The 14857-nt window shown below is 45.1% G+C and overlaps 1 protein-coding gene across 7 annotated transcripts in view; it reads left to right on the top strand.

The window, feature by feature from the left end:
• The window catches only part of CROCC2 (ciliary rootlet coiled-coil, rootletin family member 2), an 89259-nt gene that overhangs the window by 9030 nt on the left and 65372 nt on the right, over positions 1-14857 (top strand). For 5 of the 7 annotated variants that reach the window (XM_081861476.1, XM_081861475.1, XM_081861477.1 and 2 more), the window contains 7 exons: positions 486-631; positions 3834-3986; positions 6554-6637; positions 7749-7855; positions 8736-8895; positions 12277-12383; positions 13689-13886. In XM_081861476.1, coding sequence (XP_081717602.1) covers positions 486-631; positions 3834-3986; positions 6554-6637; positions 7749-7855; positions 8736-8895; positions 12277-12383; positions 13689-13886 — 955 coding nt within the window. The remainder of the gene's footprint in view (positions 1-485; positions 632-3833; positions 3987-6553; positions 6638-7748; positions 7856-8735; positions 8896-12276; positions 12384-13688; positions 13887-14857) is intronic. The other 2 variants (XM_081861478.1, XM_081861481.1) reach the window with 2 other exon arrangements.

Below are 14857 nucleotides of genomic sequence, written 5' to 3'. Positions count from 1 at the left end.
TTAATACATCCCTTTTGGACAACTTAAGTGCTTATGCTTTGAGTCCCAAGGCTTTGTACTAAGGGGTTAATCCATATACCTTGGTAGGGTAAACATCCTCAGTCTGTTCATAGGTTGCCTTTCCTGGAACTAGGAATGAAATTATCTGTCAATTTTAGTTCTCGCAGTTTCTAATTTTTCTAATCTTAAATTCATTTAGGCATCTGCATGTGCATTCTCTTAACAAGCACATTTTTATAGGTAGTTTTAACTAATGTGCACATTTTTGCAAGCAATTTTTATACATGAATATATTTTTGTAAAAACATCACTTGGTTGGAGAACTCTATTGCAAAATTCAGATAAGTGCAAATTTAGAATGGTTGTGTTCCCATAGTGTTTCAAAAAGTGTGGATTTGGTAGATTCACCTTTCACTGTGAACTGAATTAAATATGTCCCTTCTTGCTACCTGCAGCCAACCTATTCCTTTTATTGCTGTTTCCAGCTTTGTCAGAAACAGCCTCTGCAGTCAATATGCAAGAAGAAAACCGCTTGTTGCAGAAGGAGCTCTCACGCCTTGAGGACCTGTTGGCACAAACTCGTGCGGAGAAGGATGAGCTGACTAGCAAATACCATGCCGTTAGTGAGAGGGTAAGATCAACATTTTAAGAAACCCATCTTAAAAAAAACAAGCTACTTTTTGTATGGAACAATCTTGCAAAAACACAAATCCAGCTGAGAGCTCCGTCACAAAACAATTATCCATCATTCTCTGTTGCAGCTGGTGTAGATTGGCAGCTGAGGACATATTGACTGGCAACACAGAGAGAATTAAGATGGAGGGCTTACTCATAAGTTCAGATAAACCTTACATTGCCATGACTCTTGGTCATGCACACTTCCCCATGTCCTGGGCAGGTCCTGTGACATTACAATATACAGCTTATGGACATTGGTTCCATTGTTTCATTTGGCTGGTCTCCCACAAGAACTTACATAGTAGGTTACAGTTTGCTTTACTCCTTGTAGTCCTGCCCTTCAATGCCATAAACATATCTTGAGACCTAGCAAGAGCAGTTTTAAAGAAGGAAGGGCATTCAGAATCTGTGGGCTACATCGCAAAAGTCAGGCTGTATATAGGACTATTGAAGCACCTCGCTGTATTCTTCGCAAATGGTTATCAGTTTGGCTCCATTTTGAAGTCGCTGAGAGCTGCTTCCAAATCAAAACACACATAGATAGTCATACACGATGACCACATGAGAGAAGGATTAAAAAAATAAATAAAGTGGGTCTAATATTACAGTTTGGGGTGAAAGGTGAGACTTGGATATGAAAAGATTGAAAAATATATCTATCATTGAGCATCTAGGCTTTGTGGTGTTTTGGGCTCGTGTAAACCTTAGGAGCACCCAGGCAGAATTTCGTAAGAAAGACATTCAATCAGGAAAAGATGAGCTTCTAGCAAAAGAACCTTATTTCTTTGCAGTGGCCTATGTTTTTTGAAGGCTGGAAGCACCCCTCCCATTTTCTATGAAGTTGCACACCCCTTTTATAAGATAGTGGCTCCTGAATTCAAGTCAGCCCAAGTACCATCTGGTTCAGCGTCATTCTCCAGCTGAAAGTAGAATACAGTACTGTAATAATATGTTATGTTGTAAGTAGTTGAGGAGCACCTATGAAATAAATCGAAATAATGAGGAAGAGGCCTTAATAGATAAACTAGACTGCTAGGTTGTCTTTCCCATACTACAGTAGCTTAAGCACACTATACCTAAGAATGAAAGGTTAACGTAAGCATAATGTTTGGCCAGTATGTCTTCATTACTCAGATGTAGCTAATATGTTTTCAAAGTGTTTATTTGTGTGAAAGTAGACTCGGAAACAGAATGGCAGAGCAGCTGCTTTTAAACCCAACCAACCATCTAGCATTCTGCTGCAGCAGCGACCCTTTGAAGGAAAATTGCCAGGAATCACATTCTAGTGTGCAAATGTTGGGGGATTATGGTGCGCAGACACAGTCCATTGGTATCTCCTCAGGCGTGCTAGAGCGGACAGGATGTTGGCCCTGTTTTCACACACTGCTGCTTTCTGGAGTATGCAGTTGCAGGTGGTCATGGTGCTTAGCTGTTGTGGCCCCTTCCCCGGGAGAAACTGGTGCTTGGTTTGCTGCCTGGAGAACATAGGGCACATTCTTGGCTAGACAAAGGTTCCCATCCAGAGGAGCATAAATAATTATAAGTCCAAACAATCCCTGCCTCCAGTCCACATGACAGGCACGGAGATCCAGGCCTGACTCAGCATCAAGCCCTCCGAAAAGCTGTTCCAACAGACTGGGACCGCTGCCCTGCCCCCAGCTGCTTCTTTTTGCTGAATGGGAACAATGGAATGAATGCTATTTGGGAGGCCGAAAGAAGCGGAATGAATGGGTGAGGTCTTGATTCATGTAGGGCAGGGATGGAGAACCTTTTTCTGACCAAGCGCCACATTTCATCCTGAGTCGCCTTCTGTGGGCTGTGGGTCAGTGGTGGGTGGGTTCAGAGGAACAAGTGGGTGGAGAAACAAATGTAAATTTTACCTGTATATAGTAGGCTAGTCTTATGCAAACCCACACACCCTCCCTTCTCTGTCCTCCATCTAGGCAAGTAAGAGGCATTGCCGGAGTTCAAGAACACAGTCCAGCCAAGCAAAAACAGTCAAGGGGGGTGCAGGGCAGGGCCAGTGAAGGATGTGCCATGGGAAATTGGGAGTCTACAAAGGGTGTGTGGCCTGGAAGAGTCCTGAGGGTCGCACAGAGTCCTGGAGGGTGACATGTCGCCCCCAGACCTGAGGTTCCCCACCCCTGCTGTAGTCGTCGTAAATTTTGCTAGGCAGAAGAATGAGCTGCATTTGAGTTCCATGAGGAAGCTTTTGCCACCATTTGCTTTGAGGTTCTAACTACCAACTCATAAATATATTCGAGCAGGTGTATTTCTGCATGTAGTGCAAAGTGCAGGATTGTGTGAGACCTAGTATCTAGGGCACTATTTGACCTGAATAATCCTATGCATGTTTATAATTTAGTTCCAGTGTGTCTAGTGGGACTTAATCTCCTGTACGTCTGTTTAGTGTTGCAGCTTAAGGCTGCTATCCTGTAAACATTTACCTGGGCATAAGTCTCACTGAACTCAGTGAGACTGACTTTTCAGGAAATATGCATAGGATTGTGCTGTAACAGTCTCAAGTTTCATTTTTTTCAAAGCTTGTTTTATCGCCCTTTAGATGTCAAGAGACTCTACAAAATGAGCAGGCAGTGTCTACAGAAAGATTCTGTGCCTATCACCACTATATTTCCTTCCCTTAAGGCCTTTAGTAGTGTTCTTGTTAGGTACACTGACCTTTCAGCTTCTCCGTAAGTCTCTTCCTCCTGTTCAACCTCCCCCTGCCAAAGATCTAAATTTGTAACCAGCCTTAGCCAATTTGAAACTGCAGGATTTCAGCCGCATTACAGTCTGAAAGGAAGAGAGAAAGATCATGCAAATTCAGTAATTCATATTTGCATGAATTCTCATTACATTTGGGAAATGTAGGCATGAATGTTTTGAGTATTTGGGATGTTGAATGTGTATTTCAGAGAAAGGAAGTTTCTGTTGTCCAGAGGTCCAGGAACAGCTGGGAGCCATGCTGGAAACCCTGAATTCTGCAAAGCTAGAGTTCATTTTCAAACACAGATTTATTTATTTTCCATTCATTTGGTTGCATCCTGCCACATTGCTCTTGTATGACATCTAAGGAGCCAGGCATTGGTTCCTTGCTGTTCTGCTCCTGACCCTTGCTCTGCCATTTGGATCAGGGAGGGTGTTTGCTTTTGTAGCTGGAGCTCCGAGGAGAGGAGGAAGGAAGCACAATGTTCCTGCAGATGAGACAGCAGTTCAAAGAGGATGAGAAGGCATACAAGCGCAAGCTGCAAGCCTACCAGGATGGGCAGCAGCGCCAGGCTCAGCTAGTGCAGAAGATGCAGAACAAGGTGGGTGGCATTACCTTGAACAGGCACTACCTTTCATTAATGGGAAGATGGTGGGGTCTCACAGACGGATTCCATAAAGACTCAGCAGTGGGGCTTGCTGCAGAAGTTCTCCATTAGGTTTGTTGGTCCTGTCTTTTTGATTTAGAAAGCATGCTCCTTGTACCTGCCTAGCATTTTCTGTTCCATGCGTTCTGTAGGGACCAGTACTCACAGGTGATGAGAACAGCACACCAGGCTTTTTTTATGAGACTACAAGAAGAAAGAAGCCCCCACCAACCAGCAGTTTCAGTTGTTTCCATGTGGATCCATTGGCAAACATAGCATTAGACAGCATCTTAGGTTCTTAAGAAGTCCTTCCCTTGATTTGTCCAAAGCTCTGGGGGGGGGGGAGCTTTGGGTATTTTTTAAACAGGGGTGCAGGCAGAGTTCCATGTCCCTTAAGACTCTTCCGAGGCCACACTCTCTCTATCCAGACTATACTCTTCACTGGCTCTGCTACACGCCCTTCTGGAGTGCTTTTACTTAACAGGCGTGTGGCCTCTTGCTTGTCTGGACTGAGGTCAGAGAGGGTGGGGGCAGGAGGAGAAAACATCTGCATATGTATGACAAGAATGCAGACAACTAGAAAAAGGTAAGAGTCACATCTGTTGCTCCACCCATTTTGTGACTTGCCACGCCCATTTTTGCATGCCTACCACTGCCATGTGGCCCCAGAAGGTCTATCTCAAGGGGATGCAACCCTTGTACTCAAAAAAATCCCTACCCCTGGTTTAAAGGGCCCCTTTGGTCCTGATAATCAGGCAGACATATTGCCTCCCCCCCCAAGATGGTGCAGCTGGAATAGCCTTCTTTCTTTGGGCCCCTCTCTCCTCCCCATCCCTAGCTGCTTTGGCAACCACAGTCATTCCTTGCTTCTTGTTAGCAGCCATGCTTCCAGCCTTATTCAGGTGTTCACACAAGCTAGGCTCTTTCCCAGTGTCGCTGCCATCTATGTCCCTGCCAACCTTGGTTTCCCTCACCTGCGCTAGGTGCCTGTTGACAGCTTGCAGAAAGTGCATTTATTCATGGTATCTGTTTTAATGCTACCATTCCCCTGACCCTTCCCCACAAGAGGAATTTACCTCAAGCTTATTTACTACAGATTCCATTTCCTCAGATGCTCGTCCTCCATTTCCCAGCTGATACTCCTAAGAATCTGTATTCTGCTTCCTTCAAATTTACTTTAAGTACAGATGCTTCCTTCCTTGCTGACCACTGGGGTAGTCATGTATGGCTGCTTCTCTCTCAAAAAAAATGTTCTGGTTATAGGTCTGGCCTGTCTTGACAGAGATTAAAATGGTGCCAGGACACACTCAAATTCTTCCTCCATCTTTATATATCAAGCTTCAGACAGAGAAAAGGTCTTTACGAGATCCATGCTGTAAGCAGATCCCAGCTGAAGAGAAATAGGGTTTAGAACAACCACCTGTGTGGGATCCATTTTGCACATAGAATATGGCCCAAAGAATTATACTTTTGCCACCAGAACAAGCACATGGGGAGAATAGATGTTCTCCAGGTGTACTGTTGCAGTGGAAGAGAAATGAACGCAGAACTTCTGAGTGGGCAACAGGTGACGGGAGGTTGTACATGGCACATCCCAAGGTAATGAAGGTACATTTCCCCCATTTCAACTTTTATTTGTGCATGCAGTCTGAGGAGCTTGAATACATCAACTGTGTGATGCATGTTCCCTACAGTAAGTATCAGCTTCTGTCCTGGTGTAAAGTTTTATGGGTTTTGTTGGGTTTTTTTTAAAAAAATACTTGATCTTCTGGTCAACAATGCCAGTCAATGGGGGCAGAACTTGTTACATTCTTTAACAATTGCTTGCATAGGATAAAGTTTGGGGGTGGTGTTAGACTACAGATTGGCAAAGTTGATATCTTGTGCATTGCTGTAGTGGAATTTAATACTGTATGTGACTGCATACTTCTGGTTCTCTTGGTCTGGCTCTTATCATAGTCTGTGTTTTATTACTCACCAACCTCCATCAGATGTCATGGTAGTAGTCCAAGTAAGTTTTCAGAAGTCTCTTTAGAATTTGTTGAAGACCTGTTAAAGTTGTTGGATAAATTGGCCTTGTGGATCAATCTTTCATTCTTCGTGCCTCTTTTATTCCCGGTAAGTAGCTTCACCTGGGCTGCTGGTTCCTTCCTTTGTTCTCTCTTGTCTTCTCTTTTAATTCTCTTTACCTAAGGCTTGTACCCAGTGCAGTGCTAAGGAACCATCCTGTCAGCACAAGGATAGACACTTAGAATCATGGCATTGCAGAATTGGAAGGGACCTCAAGGTTCATCTGCTCCAACCCCCTACAATGCAATGGGACTTTCCTCTTTTTCTTTTCTCCAACCTACACCCCTCTAAATCTATTTTGACAGTCCCCTACCCCCACCCCTACCCCGTAACCCTCTGATGCAAATTTGGGGAGGGGACACATGGGGGAAATTCCATGCAGCAAGCATAAATTCTTGCGCTGATGTGATGGTTTCATAGCAGTGCCTTGCTGCTTCTATTCCCTGGCGTAGATGCTGCAGTACAAGAAAAGATGTGGGGAGCTGGAGCAACAACTGCTGGAGAAAACCTCCGAGTGTGAGCATCAGAAACAGATGGTGCGCATGGCTTTTCTCATGCTATAAATGATCGTGATGAAGCATGTGGCAGCCTGACTGTTAGCACTGTGGGCAATTTGTAGATCACTGTCCCCTCACGCCATGCACCTTTAATTGGAGCAAGCGCTTGGCAGACAGCCTAGCCTAATGACATGCATGGTACAAGTAATCTTTGTGTAGTTCATATCATTTAAAGACTCCCACTGGTTTTCTGAATGTCCAGTTTGGTGGTGTTTTGTGTGTGTAAAGTACGGGCCATATAGGCAACCAGTGGAGTACTTTTATTTTATGAAGGACGTTCTGGGTACAAAGCCTTTTTCACAACAGAGTAATAATATTATATAAGGCTAAAGCCTGTGGGGTTTAGAGGGGATTATAATTCACAGAGGGGAACCTATGCATGACTACAATTATATGTGAGAAGCCTAAACACGGAGCGGTTCTTAAAAGGCAATTATCACCGCGCTTTAACTAGAGATCCCTAATGCCTCACAGTGCAATTTGAGCAGGAGAAGGTGCAGAAAGGGGCAACCAAAATGATCATGTAGTGGAAGCAACTTCCCTGCAATGAAAGGTTACCACATTTGGGGCTTTTGTAGTTCAGGACAAAGGTGACCAGGGCAAGGGAACATGACATGCTGGTGTGGAAAAAAGGATAGAAAGTCTTCCTATCCACATCTAGCCTGTTGCCATCATATTCTTTCACTTCACATTTTTTTTTACTACCCATGAGAAGAGTTTAGCTGAAGGAACTAGGCTCTAGGAATTCTTATGACATGATAGTGTCATGTGAAGAAATACAGAGCTATGTGGGATGAATACCTCTCCCACGTCTATGAAAAAACCCTGCCCAGAACCTGTTTTATTTCTGAGGGTTTAGGAAATGGCTGTCTTTAATGCTGCCTAACTTTTCTCCCAATCACAGACCTCCCAAATCCAAATATTTATTTTTAAAAAGCAGTTTCGGGATTCTGAGAAAGTCTCCTATTGCCTTAAACAGATTCTGTGCTGTACAACATATATGTAAGGACATGCGTATTTCTATAGTTCCTGCCAGCCATTCATTCTGTGCGCTACTTTAATATTGATGCACAATCCTTCATCTTTCTAGGCGCAGATGAGGTTAGACTCAACGGAGTCGCATTTACTCCGCTTTGAGCATGACCACAATACAGAGCTGGAGAGCACTCTCATCCACCTGGAAGAGGAGCAGCAGAGGTGAGGTTGCCATTTGCTTCAGGGGGTTTGTTTATATGGTACATTTGTATACTGGCAATACTGCTCTTCAGTGATCAGCTGATCAGTGGTTATGGTGGCCTCCTTTGAAGACACACTTTCATCACCAGTCAGCTGGTTGAGACAGAGAGAACACCTTCAAAGAGGTTTGCTGCAACTGCTCAGCGCCGGCAGAGATCCCTGCTTTTGAAAGCACCATCAAGAGTTCCTTTAAGCTCCTGATAGACAACTGTATCCTGCCCCACATCTGATGCCACAGGATGCCAGGTGTGGGGCAGGTGGCCATGGTTTGTAGGAAATGGCCTTGCCTCACCTGGGAGCCATGCTGGGCATAATTAGACTTGTATGCTAGAGGTCCCCCACTGGTGACTATTTCTTTAAATTGTGGTCATGGTATTTTATCCATAGGAATGGTATAAATTAATGTTCCATTTGAAGTGTACAACTGTATGTCATTGAACTTTCATTTGATGGTAGCAGCATCCCTGAATCTATTACTGCAAATCATGAACAATATTTTAGGTGTGTCATATTCATATTCCATTCCTTTTATCCTAAGCTGGGGTGGGGAACCTCCAGCTCACTGGGCTTCCCCATTCGCCCATGAGGCCATTATGGGCAACCTTTACCTCCCTGCCCTATGCCTGATGTCATACAAATAAGGGCAGGTCTTGTCCCAAAGGGTGGGACTTGCTCAAAACCCACCATTTTTTTTATTATTTAGTACAAAGCCTTTGTTGTGACTAATGTGGTTTGATATGCATAAAGACATAGAGGAATTCTTGGATTCAAAAGAACTAGTGTGCCATATTGTGATTGTGGAGGAAAACACTGTCCTTGGCTTTCTAATTTTTTGTCTTAGGAGCACCAGTCTTTCCCAGATGAATACTCTTCTTCGGGAACAGCTGGACCAGATGAACTCCTCAAAACAAAGACTAGCAGGGGAGTTGGAGAGGGCAACCGCTGAAGTGCACAGGCTGAGGAGTGAACAGAAGGAGTCCCAGTGGCACAAGGGCAGGGAGGTACAACATATCCTATTGGTTGCTTTTTGAAATGCCAGGCAACATAATGATTAGAAATCCATTTTCTTCATGTTGCACCATTGTACTATACACCTGTAGCAGATTTGGCACTGGGAGTTTTTTTGTACCAATTCTTTGCTCAACTCAGCATCTTGTTGGGTTGGCTGTTCATAGGATCAGCACTCCTGCCGAGACCAGAAAATTCAGAGTCAACTATCGCTGTTTCATCTTCAGTACCTTCACTGGTTCAGCTCATGGTCCCTCCAGGCTGCTGTTTTATTATTTTGATATTTTATTTTTTAAAAAACCCTCAAAGCGGTTTACAAAAAGATAAGAAAATCAAGAAAAATGTACAGCCCTATTTTAAAGCAGACAAAAGTTAAAATACTAAAACTGATTAAAATTACCTCCATTTTCTAAGCATCTAGGTAGGCTTGTGATTAAAATTACCTCCATTCTCTAAGCATCTAGGTAGGCTTGTCTAAACAGGAATGTTTTTAGCAGGCGCTAAAATTACTACACCCATGCCTTGGTTGACGAACGCCTTGCGACTCAAACGTTTTGGCTTCCGAACGCCACAAACCTGGAAGTTGGTGTTCCAGTTTGTGAATGTTCTTTGGAACCTCAAATGTCCAATGCGGCTTCTGCGGCTTCCGATTGGCTGCAGGAGCTTCTGGCAGCCAATCGGAAGCCGCGCCTTGGTTTTCAAACATTTTGGAAGTCGAACAGACTTCCGGAATGGATTCCATTCGACTTCCGAGGTACAACTGTATTTCTCCAGTTCCAGTCATTTGGGGAGTGCCATAGCCCATATTCCCTCTTTCCTTGCAGTCCTGTTGTTGGCAATGGGAGCTTTCCTCTGAATGCCTATATAACATGTTATGTATTGAAGGAGCAACTGATCTGGCTCAGGACTACAGTGTTGGCAAAGAGTTCAATCCCACTCTCCCACCCACCACCCACAGCCCCCGCTGTGTTCAAGCCCAGCCCCCAGCCCCCGCTGTTTACCTTAAAAACAAACAATTCTATTGCTAGTTGCTTGCATAAAAATCATTTATAGTTTGGCCCCTACTCCTTCTTGGGGGGGGGGAGCTCCTTTTCCCTCTTCTCTTACTGTCCCCTCTTTTCTATCTCATAAAAAAAAACCCAGATCAAAATAAACTCTCTAGAAAATAAATGTTGGTTGTGGACGCTGCATTTTTGAATTTATTATGCGTTGTAAATCCAGCTTGGGTTTGGCAGAGTATTTGTATTTGGCAAAATGCAGAGTTCCTAGTTAGCAAAGGCAGTGTGTGTTTTGGTTCAATGAATAAGCATCTCTCCTCTCGAAGAGGACACAGGCCAACTGCTAAAGAGTTTTATCTACAAGACTGAGGGGCACCGAACATTGTACAGGGTTAGTGAATTCAGAATTGTTGTCATGTATCAACAGTTTTGCCTTGGGTTTGTTTCCGAATGCGTAGAGTACAGTTTATTGTAACCTTGCCACACTGTTCACTATCTGGAATCTGCCCCAGCCATTGCTTTCAGGGATATGTGTGGGTCCATCGGTGAAGCCACTCTGCTGGTCCCACCAATAGGCCCATGCTGGCTTGATGTCACCTTGCTCTGTCCTTCTGCATCCTCATCCAAATAAGCTGCAGCACACAGCTCATGCTCAGTATAGCCGACTAAACAAAACCTTATGCCTTAGCATCACTGCAAACACAAATAGCACCATTTCCTAATCCTTCTGTCTTATGCTAGCACCTTTGTGGTTTCCTTTTTCTTTGCCATCCTCCCTTGTTTGGCTCTTACTTAGGTTAATGGCGCTGAAACTCCTGCACAGGAACAAATCCAGAATTCTTTCTTCCACCTGAAATTTCATGATATCTCCTATGCTGCTAGAAGGTTAATGCCACATCACTACGCTGATGTTCCTGGCCACCAGAAAAAATGGGGAGTGTTCCAACACTCACAGTAAAACCCTCTTGGCCAAGTTGTCCTTGACTCTGCTGCTTCAAAGATAAATTATTCCCAATCTTCATAATTATCTTGCTTGTAAATGCCGGCTGTAAACAAGCGGTGTACCAAAATATGTAATACTTGGCCTTCACCCATCACTTTTCTTGTTGGGTCAACATGGACTATTAGTGTTGAAGTGAGAATTGTTACACTGGAGTCAGTTGTACTTCTTGGCTCTCTGCTCTGTTGGCATTGTTTCATTCATCTTAGCAGCTTCATCCCGCTAACGTTGAATATTTTGCTACAATTCACTGATTCTCTGTCTATATATCTTTGGAGAGTCTCCCCCTCCATTGGCCTGCTTTTTGTTCTTCTAGGTTCTCCCTGAATATGATCTGTCCTGATTGAGAAGCCATTTGTCTCTCTCTGACTCTCTTTCTTTGACTGCCCCTCTCTCAGAACAAACAGAGCGATCTTGGCCATTCTGATTCCATAACGGGCTGTTGGCATTTTTAACCCAGTGACACTTCTATCATGTCATATTTGCCACTGCTTTAGTGTTTCCATACCCTATTAACCAGATGTAGTAGTGCTCTAGTTAGAATTGCTGTTGGATTACCCTTCTATGGAGCGGAGACCACCAAGGCATTGCTGGAGCTCTTCCAGTATTATGAAAGAGCTCCTCTGTGAGAAGGAGTCTGGATCCAATAGGAAACCTTGAAAACTCCAGTTCTAAACAGCAAAGCCTTTGGTGGTGTTATTTATTTATTTATGTGGACTGCAGAACAATAATCTGTATGTATAGATTTCTTTTACAAGCACTGAGACATACTCATGTGTGCAGCAAAATATTAGCTCATATATACGTTGGCCAAGTTCTGAGCTCAGAGCTCTTATTTGCTCAGCCAGAGTTGATGCCAGCCTCTCTACAACCTTGGAGAGGAAGCATTTCGTCGAGTTCCTGGTTTGCATTTTAACAGTTTTGTTGTGTGTTTCGGGGATGACGCAGCAGTATCCCTGCCTGGCTTGAAAGTACTATTTATTAGAAACTGAAGGTTAGTTGCAAGTTATTTATTTATTTAACATTTTCTGCCTTACTTTTCCAAACGTCCATCGCAGCTTGCAAAAGAAGAAGTGCCAGGAAAGCAATCTAGTGAGTTGTAGGTAAATTTACAACTCACCTAGTGAGTTGTAGGTAAATTTAAATTGTATCTTCTGTAAGCCTTCTACTTGCCTGCAGCAGGGGCAAAAACATTCTGTTTCCCATGCCTTACTCATATAGGACCTTGAACAGATTTTGGAAGATGGTTTAGTGTAGCGAGTAATACAAATGGGGGTCGGAGGGAGGTAACTTTCTGCAGCTCTCAGTTAATAAAATGTTGAAGTGCTGGGACCGGTGACATGTCCGTATCCTCTTCTCTCCGTCATCCTTTGCAGAGTTACAGTTCCTATTTAAGCAGCGAACACAGTGGGATCCTGCTGCTGTGGCGTCAAGCCGCCACACTCCGTGGCAACTTTGCAGAGCTCCGCACAACCATGGAGAGGTGGGTTCTCCCTCAATGTAGCAGCACTGCTACAAGAGGGACCCTGAGGGCTCTAGAAAATGCCTGAAAGATTTGCCCGTGCTGTTGATGCCTTCGTAGGGGGACCTTGTTGTTTAAAAATATTGAGTGTCATCAGCTCCAAAAACGCCAATGCGAAGCATTTGGGGAGGGGCAAAATATACCCCAGTTGCTGGAAACCATAGCAGAGTATTGCGTGGATAGGCGGAGCCCCCCCCAACCCCAGGTGACCCCCACGTGGAATAATGACTCAAGACAATGTGCTATGAGATTAAAACTGGCCGCAACTTTATTAAGTTTCAGGCTCAGGCATTGGGCATTTATCCTTCCCAGTCCCCAGCCGGGGATCTGAGAGACTTCAGGGTTATCCAGAATGTGTGGGGCTTGGACTGGCTCTGGAGAACATATGTTCAAGCAGAGAGCCCGCCCCCCATTTCACTGCCGTTGGACGGGAGAGCAATGACAACCTCTGAGCGTATGGCCAATGCCTCCCCTCAAGACCCCTTTAACGGGGAACCCTGATATCACTGCCACAAGGGGGGTGTGGGTCACCACTTCACGCTCCCCTCCATTTAGGAAGATAGACTAAAGGATTCCGCCCAAGCCCTGAAACTGCCAAAGTTGTGACGTTCTGCTACGGGAAAGGCAAAACCTGCCAATGCAGGAAAATTCCTTTCCGACCCTGACGTAACAACACCTGTATACCTGTGGAGAAGAGGTTAATCTGCAAAGAAGACTTAACTGAGGGAGGGGAGGGTGGGAGAAGCTCTGGAGCCAACTGCTGCTTCGCAGGTAAACTTCACCTTCTGTTGTGTGGGCAAGACGGCCCCTCTCCTTACCTGGCCAATCCCCTGGCAACACCTCCCCAGGCAGGATTGAGCGATTGGCCGAGGTAGGCGGAGACCTCCAGGTATCCAGCCTGGGAGGATGAAGTCAGCCCAAACTACCAGGAGTCACACTGGGATCCAGGGGGCTGCGCGCGACCACACAAAAGGCGCCCCCATTTGATGTGGGAGCCATCATTGTGCCTGGGTTCTGCTTGCAGGTTTCCTGCAGGCACCTGATTGGCCACTGCAAGAACAGGATGCTGGACTAGACGGAGCATTGACCTGATCCAGCAGGTTCTTCTTACGTTGTTATTATATCTGAAAACCATGCCCCTACGGCCTAACCCTAAATAGAACCCATCCTGGCTTTCAACTGGAACTTCTGGCTCTCAGCTGGCCTTGCCAGAGACAAAATGTGTGAATGCTGAATGAGAAAAGATTTTTACTCCCTCATTACCAGAGGTCTCACTGAGGCAGGGACCGACATGGCAAGAGCTGCCCGCCGCCTCCAGACCGCCTGCCTCAACTTGGATTCCAACCTGCGCCTCTCGGAAAGCAGCTCCACCTGTTTGCTGGAGAAGCAGCTTCGGGAGAAAGTCCGGGAGATGATCCAGCTGCAGAGCCAGTGGGATGGAGAGAAAGCTGAATTGAACTCCAGGTTAGAAGAGCATTCGCAGGTGCCTCTGGCCTTTGGGGCACACACTTTTAAAGTGGGGTAAAAGTTTGCCCGTTGCTATATCCAGCGTGGGTGGTGCTGTGGTGTAAACCACTGAGCCTTGGGCTTGCCAGTCAGAAGGTCGGTGGTTTGAATCCCCACGATTGGGTGAGCTCTTGTTGTTCGGTCCCTGCTCCTGCCAACCTAGCAGTTTGAAAGCACGTCAAAGTGCAAGTAGATAAATAGGTACTGCTCCGGCGGGAAGGTAAACGGTGTTTCCGTGCGCTGCTCTGGTTTCGCCAGAAGCGGCTTAGTCATGCTGGCCACATGACCCGGAAAAACTGTCTGTGGACAAATGTCGGCTCCCTCGGTCAGTAAAGCGAGATGAGTGCCGCAACCCCAGAATCATTCGATAATGGACTTAACTGTCAAGGTTACAGATAGGTAGCCGTGTTGGTCTGCCATAGTCAAAACAAAACAAATTCCTTCCAGTAGCACCTTAAAGACCAACTAAGTCAGTTCTTGGTATGAGCTTTCGTGTGCATGCACACTTCTTCAGATACACTGAAACAGAAGCACCTTTTCACCCCTTGCTTTTTCCTGTAAGACCTATTGCAGTCGTTAAGAGTCGTCAACAGGCTCATCACAGCTATCTGCCAATCACCCATTCCCACCACCCTTCTGAGTAATACCCCTCCCCACCTTCTCACTATATAGAAGGGTCTGGTAACTTCTGTTTCAGTGTATCTGAAGAAGTGTGCATGCACACGAAAGCTCATACCAAGAACTGACTTAGTTGGTCTTTAAGGTGCTACTGGAAGGAATTTGTTTTGTTTTAACTATCAAGGGTCCTTTACCTTTACCTTTATATCCAGCAGAATCAACCGACTGATTGCAATGGGCTTGTTAGTCAAGTCAAGTCAATGGATTTCAGTGCGTCCACCCTGAGTATGACCTATTAGACACAGCCCATC

This window comes from Podarcis erhardii (genome assembly GCF_964252035.2).
Source record: "Podarcis erhardii genome assembly, chromosome: 5".
Taxonomy (NCBI): Eukaryota; Metazoa; Chordata; class Lepidosauria; order Squamata; family Lacertidae; genus Podarcis; species Podarcis erhardii.
This window is presented reverse-complemented; position numbering and strand designations above follow the sequence as displayed.